Source organism: Oncorhynchus gorbuscha, unplaced genomic scaffold (genome assembly GCF_021184085.1).
Source record: "Oncorhynchus gorbuscha isolate QuinsamMale2020 ecotype Even-year unplaced genomic scaffold, OgorEven_v1.0 Un_scaffold_10:::fragment_4:::debris, whole genome shotgun sequence".
Classification (NCBI taxonomy): Eukaryota; Metazoa; Chordata; class Actinopteri; order Salmoniformes; family Salmonidae; genus Oncorhynchus; species Oncorhynchus gorbuscha.
Window position 1 is genome coordinate 121,549 of NW_025744372.1, and position 8,452 is coordinate 130,000.

Consider the following 8,452-nt stretch of genomic DNA (forward strand, 5'->3'; position numbering starts at 1 on the left):
ACAATCATATCTCATCCCGCCAGGCACAACACGAAACTTAGAAATAAAGATATAATTCATGCCTTAACTTTGAGTTTCTTCTGTTGGAACTCCAGTATGTCCCATAAACATCACAAATGGTCCTTTTTTTCCAATTAATGCCGTCGTTATATATCCAAAATGTCAATTTATTTGGCGTGTTTGATCCAGAAAAACACCTTTTCCAAATCGCGCAACATGACTACAAAATATCTCATAAGTTACCTGTAATCTTTGTCCAAACATTTCAAATAACTTTCCTAATACAACTTTAGGTATTTTTTTACGTAAATAATCGATCAAATTTAAGACAGAATAAAGAGCTTTCAATAGCGGAGGAAAACATTGTGGAGCTTTTCAGGTCTCGTGCCTCTATCAAACAATGCACTTCCCTCGAGCCTCGTTTTGAACAGGGCTACTTCTTCATTTCTCAAAGGAAAAACATCAACCAATTTCTAAAGACTGTTGACATCCAGTGGAAGCGATAGGAACTGCAAGCAACTGCCTTAGATATCTAGAGTCCCAATGAAAACCCATTGAAATGAGTGACCTCAAAATTGTTTTTCCCAGGATGGTTTGTCCTTGGGTTCGCCTGCCAAATAAGTTCTGTTATACTCACTGACATCATTCAAACAGTTTTAGAAACTTCAGAGTGTTTTCTATCCAAATCTATATGCATATCCTAGTTTCTGGGCCTGAGTAGCAGGCAGTTTACTTTGGGCACGCTTTTCATCCGGACGTGAAAATACTGCCCACAAAGAAGTTAACTCTCCACAATGACTCTCTCCCCATACAGGAGGAGACCCTCTAGGACAGTTTGCGATCGAGCACCTCCAGAACGAGTGGAAAGTGTCTGTCAGGAAACCACTGGACCGCGAGGAGCGTGACAACTACCTCCTAAATATCACCGCCACCGATGGCACCTTTGCCGCCAAGGCCGTGGTCGAGGTCAAAGTCCTGGACGCCAACGACAACAGCCCCGTTTGCGAGAAGGTAAAGAGAGAAGGCGGGCCGTGTTTTCTGCGTATGGGGGTGCACGCTGTGCATGACAAGTACCTGGGAGGAGGGAGGGAGATAATGTATTTCCATTGCTGATTGTATTAAGTCCATACAATGATGATGCTGCTGTCGATGTAAATGTATTTTCGTTCTACATTCTCTATTTCCTCCCTTCTGGTTAATATACCTTATTGAATTCGGTCTATTCTGGCATATTCTACCTTTGCTTCTCTCTGTCCGCCCCTACGTCAATCCCCCCTCTTCCCGCTTCCCTCCCACACCCCCCTTGTCCTCCCTTTCTCTCTCCGTCTCTCCGCTCCCCCAGTCCCTCTACACAGAGAGGGTCCCCGAGGACGTCCCAGCCGGCAGGCTCATCCTGCAGGTCTCAGCCACGGACGCAGACATCCGCTCCAACGCCCACATCACCTACGAGCTCCAGGGACCGGGAGCCGAGCTCTTCACCATCGACCCCGACACAGGTGTGTGTGTGTGTGTGTTGGTCTGTCTGTTTTTCTGTCTGTCTGGGTTACACCTACAACACACTCGATGTGTTGACTAGTCTGCCCACGCTACCATACAGCTAATCGAAAATCAAATAACCACAGGTCCATGTCTGCCGCAATGTAGAGTCGATTCAAGTAATTTCAAATGGCCGCCCTGCACTCGCATTCATCCAGTTTGTATTCACAGCTTGTCAAGAGGTTATTATGACTATCAGATGTCCATGGGTGCGTGGCGTGCGACACACACACACACACACACACACACACACACACACACACACACACACACACACACACACACACACACACACACACACACACACACACACACACACACACACACACACACACACACACACACACACACACACACACACACAACGACCCTGTCTTTTGCCTCCCTCTGTATCGTCACAAACAGACACGGTAATAACCCCTCGGTGTGGACGCCAGTCATGCACACTTTCTGATCGAATTCTAATCCATCCACCTGTGTGTGTGTGTGTGTGTCTAGTGGCAAGGTGGATTTTGTTTGCGTCGCATCCTTTTTGATGGTTCTTTAATGTATTTTGCCCCAGAACATTTCCCCGGAGGGTTTAGCGAGCCATGGCGCTAAGAACCCACGTTTCATCTAACATACAATCGACATGGTTCTCGCCTGAGGTTTTCGAGTCTCCTCTGCAGAAAGACAAAATGCAAAATGACTTGAGTCCGACCTTAGACAACGCAGTGCCAGTTAGCTCCTATTAACTCCCACGCTAAGAAAAGAAACGCTGCATTGGTTTACGTCTGAAGGGACAGAGAGAAGGGTTATGAAGAAACAAGGACAGCAGCGGTGTGGAGTTGGCTAGAGACGTACTTTCACCACAAAACAACAGTCCCTTTATTGTGGTCCCAAGTTCAGACGCACTTTGATACCTCCACGTGAGCCCGGCGAAGAGGGAGAGGAGGAGAGCGGAAAAATCCGGCCAGTTCTTTTGGTTTGGCCCAAATTGAAGGAGAAGGAGAACTGCTGTTGCAGAGTGGATAAGGTCAAGGGTATCACGAGGGGGGGGGGTCCTGTTTTTTATGCCGAGAAGGAGGATTGTTGCATGCGAGGAACGCTACGAGGCTTCGTTGGTATTGGCAGTCTGTGTGTCCAGCGAGGCCCCGGTAATGTTGACGTGCGGCATGTCCCAGGACAACCTCCTAGCTGCTCTTAGCTGACAGGTACTCCTGTCCTCCTGCGTTTTCCCTCCTCTCTCTTCCTCTCCGTCAATTATTGATGTATTTCTCTCCATCCTCTTCGGAAAACCATTAGTTGTTTGGATGTGGGTCGGCTGCTTGGATCAGGGGAAGGGGTTTGTGGCATACGAGAGGATATGCAGGTCTCATAACACACACACACGTCTGCCTCAGTGATCTGTGAGAAGCGTGTTACTTTTGAACGCACTGAAGCGGCTAATGCCAACTTAAAAATAGAGGTGTGCGGAGGTGAGCAATGACAAGTTTGTAAGATTTCCGGGAAACTAAATGTTCAGGTAAAGTTTCCCCTAGTTACAGATCAGCTTCCCCCAGCCTTTAACCCTAACCTTTATTTTGATGATTGTTAACAAGCTGTCGTCCGTTGTCGTTTGTACACTGTATCGATCCGGTTTCAGTCATTTTTCTGGCTACTCAAACCAGCCGCGGGCCGCATTAAATCGGCTTATGTTTGACAGCTCTGCTCTATGGTCAGTCTACACCGAACTAAACGGCCCAGAGAACATTTAGCTTCACTTGCATTCTATGTTGATGATTTCTTTGGAATGGGCGTGGGGTAGGTGGACGATGCAGCTCTAACACGATCTGTCCTCCAAACATGACCTTTCTTTTTAGAGTGCAAAAAGTGTGTGTGGATTGCAATAACTTTTAATAAGCGTGTGTGTGTGTGTGTGTGTGTGTGTGTGTGTGTGTGTGTGTGTGTGTGTGTGTGTGAGAGAGTGATTGCCTACCCCATTGATTGACATTTGCCTTTCTTCATCTTCCGTTTTCCCAGGTGAACTGAAGACCCAGCAGCCCCTGGACCGCGAGGAACAGGAGGAGTACCGCCTGACGGTGCGGGCACTAGACGGCGGCGGGCGCTACTGCGAGGCGGCCGTGCACCTGACCGTGGGGGACGTGAACGACAACGCGCCACAGTTCACCTCCGACCCATACGCCATCACCGTCTTCGAGAACACGGAGGTCGGCACCTTCGTGGCGCGGCTGCTCGCCACCGACCTCGACACCGGTACGTTTGTTTGTTTGTTTATTTTACAACTGAGTTGATCTGTTTGCTTCATTGTTCTTCATTTGACCAGTCTCCCACCAGGCAATGCTCAGCTCTCCGACCTGGTGCTCTCCACATTGTGCACACGCGCAGTATGTATCACAGTAATCCCCGCTCCGTTTTACACTTGGCTCTTTCGGCGCAAAGCGATGATGTCTCAAGGAAGACATTTTGATTCTCCTCGAGCACTCGACTCTGAAAAGGCCTTTTCTATTTGCCATTTCTATGACTTTTGTGTTGTTGTGTTTTGTCGTCCTGTGCGGTTCTGTTGGTAGAGAATGGCGCTTACAGGGGAATGTATGTATGCACTGCTGTTAGTCGCTTTGGATTAAAGCGTCCGCTACGTGGCATATGTTTGCTTCACGTTTCAGGAAACCCACCTAAGCAGGAGCAGACGATAAATTTTTTTTTAAAAACAACAACAACGTATTTGTCCCCAGAACTCCCTCAAATGGAGGACAGTCGAAAGCGTTAGTGTGGTGGCCATATTTAAACTCAAGAGCTCTGATATTAGCAAGCTCCTCTAAAATGGGACATGGTTGCCACTTTCAGCGACGCTACCAATTTGACTTCCGTGACTGGCGTTTGGTAATGACACCTCTTACAGGGCAAGGCGTTCTAGACGAGGGGAGCATGTCAGCGTGTTCCCTTCACAAAGCCTAGGTACGGATGAAGAGAAACTCTCCCCCCCCCCCCCCCCCCCGTCCTGCCTTCTCCCCTCTCTCTTAGTCCTTCTGGTAAAACTGACAGTTTGACAGATTGAATGGGGTGTAAGAACTGGGTCGCTCGTTCGTTCGCCCAGAAAGTCGAAGCGCAAAAGGGGGCCTGCTTTTTCGACAGCTCTTCCCCCAGGGTTGGCGCACTAGCACGGAATTCCTAAAGCCTGCCCTACCTTTCGTGTGAACTTAAGGATATCTGAAAAGAGGAGAGGAGAAATTAGGTTCTCCCCCCCTCCCTCAGTCCAATTTTAGCCGGAGGCATATTTTGGATAATTTGGAGCTGGAGGGAGAGAGGAAGAGAGACTAAATATAGACTGCATGCAGAATTGTGCTAAAATATCCTCTGTGTACAACCTAAAACAGATAATGTGTCCAGAGCAGAATTAGGCCGATACCTGCTAATTATCAACATCCAGAAAAGGGCGGTTAAATGCTACAACCACCTAAAAGGAAGCGATTCCCAAACTTTCCATAACAAAGCCATCACCTACAGAGGAGATGAACCTGGAGAAGAGTCCCCTAAGCAAGCTGGTCCGTGGGCTCTGTTCACAAACAGACCCGACAGAGCCCCAGGACAGCAACACAAGTAGACCCAACTGAATCATGACAACAAAAACATAATTACTTGACACATTCCCACATTGGACAGAATTAACAAAAAAACGTAGTTTGATATTTGGCCCTAAACCGAGAGTACACAGTGGCAGAATACCTGACCACTGTGACTGACGATATTTGGCCCTAAACAGAGAGTACACAGTGGCAGAATACCTGACCACGGTGACTGACGATATTTGGCCCTAAACAGAGAGTACACAGTGGCAGAATACCTGACCACTGTGACTGATCCAAACTTAAGGAAAGCTTTGACTATGTACAGACTACTGAGTATACTGTAGCTTTTCTATCTTGAGAGGCCGCCGTAGCCTGTCTTCTCGAGAGCCATGTCTGCCTATGTGCTCACTGCCCACAAAATGAGGTGGAAACTGAGCTGCACTTCCTAACCTCCTGCCAAATGTATGACCATATTAGAGACCCATACTTCCCTCAGATTACACAGACCCACATAGAATCCGAAAACGAATCCAACATTGATAAACTCCCATATCTACTGGGTGAAATACCACCGTGTGTCGTCACAGCAGCAAGTTGTGTGACAGGCAAAGGGCAACCGGAGAAGAACAAGCACCATTGTAAATACAACACATATTTATGTTTATTTATTTTCCATATTGTACTTCAACTATTTGCACATCGCAACACTGTATATAGACAAAGGTCTTTATTATTTTGGAACTGTAATGTTTACTGTTTAATTAAAAAAAATATATATATATATTTATTGTTTATTTCACTTTTGTTATATTATCAATTTCACTTGCTCTGGCAATGTGTTTCCAATGCCAATAAAGCCCTTTTGAAATGAGAGAGAGAAAGAGAGAGATTTGCACTCCTTTCGACACGTGTTGGTATCACATACACAGATCTGTAGTTGTAGTGTAACTTTATCGCCAGCCTTGTGTATTGGCTGACGTTTGCCCGTATTGCCAGGATAGCTGAAGAGCCCCACACACACACTGCCCCGCAGAGGAATAACAAAGTCAATGCCGTCTATGACGACTCTGGACGAGACGAGATACCCGTTTTGCCACAGTCCAGGTCACACAGCCCTCTCTCTCACTCAGCCAGCTGCCATTGGACTGATTCATCAGTATGCATAACTCCACTGACCTCCATTGTCAGATAGATAGAGGACTCATTCACTATTCGGGGGGGGGTAGTATCATCAACATTTGAGACTCGAGTATCTCTTTGCTTCAAACGTTGACACATTTTGAGCACTGCCAGTTCCCTGCACCAGTTGTGCTATCTAGACCGGCTTATTTGGGTTGAAGATGTTTGATACTTTCAAGCGTACTCGCGTCATTGCCTCTGCTGTGTGCCCACTGCCATGGCGTCGTTTCTCAAAGTGGTCTGGGGGAAAAGAACCAGACAAACCAGGAAGCTGGTTGGTGACCATAATTGGCGTTAAAGGGAGAAGTTATGCTGAAACATTCCTTTCTCTGTTTCTTCTATATCTCTCTTTCTCTTTATTTTCTCTCACTCTTTCCTCTATCCCCCTATCTCTCTCTTCCCATCTCTTTCCTCTCTATTCCCCTCGCTTTCCTCTCTATCCCCCTATCTCTCTCTTCCCATCTCTTTCCTCTCTATTCCCCCCTCTCTTCCCATCTCTTTCCTCTCTATTCCCCTGTCTCTTCCCATCTCTTTCCTCTATTCCCCCTCTCTTCCTATCTCTTTCCTCTCTATCCCCCTATCTCTTTCCTCTCTATCCCCCTATCTCTTTCCTCTCTATCCCCCTATCTCTTTCCTCTCTATCCCCCTATCTCTTTCCTCTCTATCCCCCTATCTCTTTCCTCTCTATCCCCTATCTCTTTCCTCTCTATCCCCCTATCTCTTTCCTCTCTATCCCCCTATCTCTTTCCTCTCTATCCCCCTATCTCTTTCCTCTCTATCCCCCTATCTCTTTCCTCTCTATCCCCCTATCTCTTTCCTCTCTATCCCCCTATCTCTTTCCTCTCTATTCCCCTCTCTCTTCCTCTCTATTCCCCCTCTCTTTCCTCTCTATTCCCCCATATCTTTCCTCTCTATTCCCCCTCTCTTCCCATCTCTTTCCTCTCTATTCCCCCCCCCTCTCTTTCCTGTCTATTCCCCCTCTCTTTCCTCTCTATTCCCCCTCTCTTTCCTCTCTATTCCCCCTCTCTTTCCTCTCTATTCCCCCTCTCTTTCCTCTCTATTCCCCCTCTCTTTCCTCTCTATTCCCCCTCTCTTTCCTCTCTATTCTCTCTCTTCCCCCTCTTTCCTCTCTATTCCCCCTCTCTTTCCTCTCTATCCCCCTCTCTCTTTCCTCTCTATCCCCCTCTCTCTTTCCTCTCTATCCCCCTCTCTTTTCCTCTCTATCCCCCTCTCTCTTTCCTCTCTATCCCCCTCTTTCCTCTCTATTCCCCCTCTCTTTCCTCTCTATTCCCCCTATCTTTCCTCTCTATTCCCCCTCTCTTTCCTCTCTATTCCCCCTCTCTTTCCTCTCTATTCCCCCTCTCTTTCCTCTCTATTCCCCCTCTTTTCCTCTCTATTCCCCCTCTTTTCCTCTCTATTCCCCCTCTCTTCCCCCTCTCCTCTCTATTCCCCCTCTCTTTCCTCTCTATTCCCCCTATCTCTTTCCTCTCTATTCACCCCTCTTTTCCTCTCTATTCCCCCTCTCTTTCCTCTCTATTCACCCCTCTCTTTCCTCTCTATTCCCCCTCTCTTTCCTCTCTATTCCCCCTCTCTTTCCTCTCTATTCACCCCTCTCTTTTCTCTCTATTCCCCCTCTCTTTCCTCTTTCTCTATTCCCCCTATCTCTTTCCTCTCTATTCCCCCCGTCTCTTCCCATCTCTTTCCTCTATTCCCCCTATCTCTTTCCTCTCTATCCCCCTATCTCTTTCCTCTCTATTCCCCCTCTCTTCCCATCTCTTTTCTCTCTATTCCCCCTCTTTTCCTGTCTATTCCCCCTCTCTTTCCTCTCTTCCCCCTCTCTTTCCTCTCTATTCCCCCTCTCTTTCCTCTCTATTCCCCCTCTCTTTCCTCTCTATTCCCCCTCTTTTCTCTCTCTATTCCCCCTCTCTTTCCTCTCTATTCCCCCTCTCTTTCCTCTCTATTCCCCCTATCTCTTTCCTCTCTATCCCCCTATCTCTTTCCTCTCTATCCCCCTATCTCTTTCCTCTCTATCCCCCTATCTCTTTCCTCTCTATCCCCCTATCTCTTTCCTCTCTATCCCCCTATCTCTTTCCTCTCTATCCCCCTATCTCTTTCCTCTCTATCCCCCTATCTCTTTCCTCTCTATCCCCCTATCTCTTTCCTCTCTATCCCCTATCTCTTTCCTCTCT

At 47.4% G+C, this 8,452-nt stretch overlaps 1 protein-coding gene across 1 annotated transcript in view; it reads left to right on the forward strand.

Annotated features, from left to right (window-relative positions):
- LOC124016877 (protocadherin Fat 1-like) overlaps nucleotides 1–8,452 on the forward strand; it is a 102,833-nt gene that overhangs the window by 61,894 nt on the left and 32,487 nt on the right. The window contains 3 exon segments of the mRNA XM_046332217.1: nucleotides 815–1,011; nucleotides 1,343–1,496; nucleotides 3,538–3,771. Of these exon segments, the coding sequence (XP_046188173.1) occupies nucleotides 815–1,011; nucleotides 1,343–1,496; nucleotides 3,538–3,771 (585 nt within the window).